General features: G+C 48.5%; 1 protein-coding gene across 1 annotated transcript; it reads right to left on the bottom strand.

Moving 5' to 3' along the window:
* Positions 1-207: 207 nt before the first annotated feature.
* Positions 208-1,131, bottom strand: LOC142570411 (uncharacterized). The gene has a single exon (XM_075678796.1). It carries the CDS (start codon positions 1,129-1,131, stop codon positions 208-210), a length of 924 nt encoding a protein of 307 aa, XP_075534911.1.
* Between the last annotated feature and the right edge of the window lie 1,416 nt (positions 1,132-2,547).

Genomic DNA, 2,547 nt, shown 5'->3' with positions numbered 1-2,547 from the left:
GGAAGAGCACCCGCAATGGAGGAGGAGGAGAAGGAGACAAAAGAGAGGAAAGACAAGGAGGTTAGCCAGTGTAAGTACCGGCTGGCTACCCTGTGCTGGGGAAAGGGGTAAAGGGAATAAAAGGAGAAAAAAGAAGAGATTACCTAAAGAAGATTACCTATGTTGGTGCAGCGTCTAAACGCTGTCCAGAGGTACACCACTCCTTTCTTAATGAGGTGATGCACTGCGGACTTTTTGGTGCACGTTAACACAAGGGACATCAGCAGGTGTAGGTGTTCCCCGGAGCGGTTTTGTCAACTTTGACACCTTGGGAACGCGAGCCTCCTTTGCCGAGGGTGCTGGATTGTCGGATGGCGCTGGACACTTCTTGGCGGCCTCGCACATCGATCCAGATTCTACTGACGGTGGGCGATCTTGAACTGGTGGAAATTCTGCCAAAGACACAGGTGGTTCGTCGTCAGGTGCCTTAGTCTCATCCTCGCTCGCAGGCTTCTGGCTAAGGCTAATGTCAGCCGATGACGGCTTAATCTGTTCTTGCCGATGAGTCTCAGGGAGTGTTTCGCCAGTTGCGTCCACAACTTCGCTCACGTCCATTAGATGATCGGTGATGGCATCATCCTCAGCTGGTCTATTTCCACGAAGTTTGTCAGAGTAGGTTCCGATGCATGCATCTGCATGGTGACCATAGCGGTAACAGTTACCGCAGCGCGGTGTTCTACGGTGTCGACGGATATGCCCAACTCTGTTGCACCGGAGGCAAAGTGGTGGTCGGCCAGGAATCAAGATAAGGCACTGGTGGCCGTATATGCTCAATAGATGTGGCAGATTACTGGCAGAAACCCCATCTTTCAATGTGACCGCTACGTCTCGATTAGTCATCTTCCAGCCCTCCATGCCGTCACACCGCCACATTTCTCTCGTGATAGACTGCACTGTGCCATATGGCTCTAGCGCTTCAACAATCCGTCTCTGTTCGAGGTGTGGGGGAAGCCAAAGAAGCTTCATCTTGATATTTTTGTATTCAGGGTCTATGACAAGGCACTTGAGGCCTTTCACCAGCAACTCGCCTTTGTAGACAAGTTTCTGTTTCACGATGCTGTTAACACATGTGACTAACCACAAATGGCTCATGGCTCATCTGGTATTGTCCAGCGCCGAGGATATCAGTTGCATTTAGCACTAAAAGGAGAGCATCGCGAAAGTCCGGGGCCTGATACGGCCGCCCTGCCAGGTCAGCATGCAGGAAAACTGAATTGAGAACGGTGTTGCCACTCGGTAGACGAGGGAGAACGACTTTATTATTACCGGAATCAGTAGGTGATGGTGGGTGTGATCCTCGGCCGAGGGCCGATGCGCTGTTTCCAGCGGAGTTCATCGCAAACGTGGCCGTTCGAACAAGCCTTTCGAACATGTCTTTCGAACGTACATTTTGGCCATGTCAATAGTACGATGCGCTGATGTTTACATTTGCATTTTAAGAGCCAAGATCCGCTATCACTCCAGCGCGTCCACTGCCGCATCTCTAGAAGAGCAAAAGAGTTACCATCGACAGGTACATCGTGGAGTGCTAGAACATCAATTTTGGTGTACGATATGCATATTAAATAAGAAATTCAGAAATAGACAAAGGTGACTGTTGGGGTTGTTACTGCTAATTTCGACAGTTGTCTCTCGTTATTTACACTTTTGAGCGCGCACATAATTTGTGTGTTCAATGCAAAATAGCTACATAAACATTCGTGGATGAGTGTTCTTTGTGACAGCATACTGGTTTCTCACCACAGCGCTGTATCAGAATAATGACACCAGAGCGAAACAGCTTTTCACACAACTTTGAGGAACAACCCAAGACTTCCTTTTCGCTTCGCAAAAGCTTATGCAATATTTCTGCGAAATTAATTAATGTGCCAGTGTAACGGCACATGTAAGTCCACAGGCCTGTGTGCCCCATCTTATCAAATAAAGTAAAACGGATACGCAGCCATTCCCGCAGATGGTATGATTTCGATGAGGCCAGTATGGCGTTGCTAGTGCCTCGTCGTAAGACACAATTATAACAATTGGCCACGTCGACTTCAATACCGGTGTCGGTGCTATCATCATTGCCGGCTTCAGAGAAGCACGATTGAATACCGTGCAAGAAAAAAGTACAGTGTACGCTGCCAATGCGAAACTGACATACAATTTTAAAGCGTCGCGATGGAACGTGCTTCTGTCGAGGCGTCAGAACTTATGTCGCTGCTACAAAAAGTAGCACATTTCTGTGTATTCCCGACAGAGAGTTCCTGTTGCGACGTGAGAATCGCTGTTGCGATTAAAAGTTGTTGTTGCGACTTCATACACTCTTGTGGTCGCGACAGAACGTTTCTGTTGCGACTACGGAACTCTTGGCCGTCGCGACCAAGTGTTTCTGTTGCGACGTCAGAATTGCTGTCGTAAAGTCAGTCGCTGTCGCGGCCGAAAGCTGTTGTTGTGACTACAGAATTCTTGTCACGACAGAACGTTTTTGTTGCGACTTCAGAACTCTTCGTCGTCGCGACAAAATCT

Source organism: Dermacentor variabilis, chromosome 2 (genome assembly GCF_050947875.1).
Source record: "Dermacentor variabilis isolate Ectoservices chromosome 2, ASM5094787v1, whole genome shotgun sequence".
Taxonomy (NCBI): domain Eukaryota; kingdom Metazoa; phylum Arthropoda; class Arachnida; order Ixodida; family Ixodidae; genus Dermacentor; species Dermacentor variabilis.
This window is presented reverse-complemented; position numbering and strand designations above follow the sequence as displayed.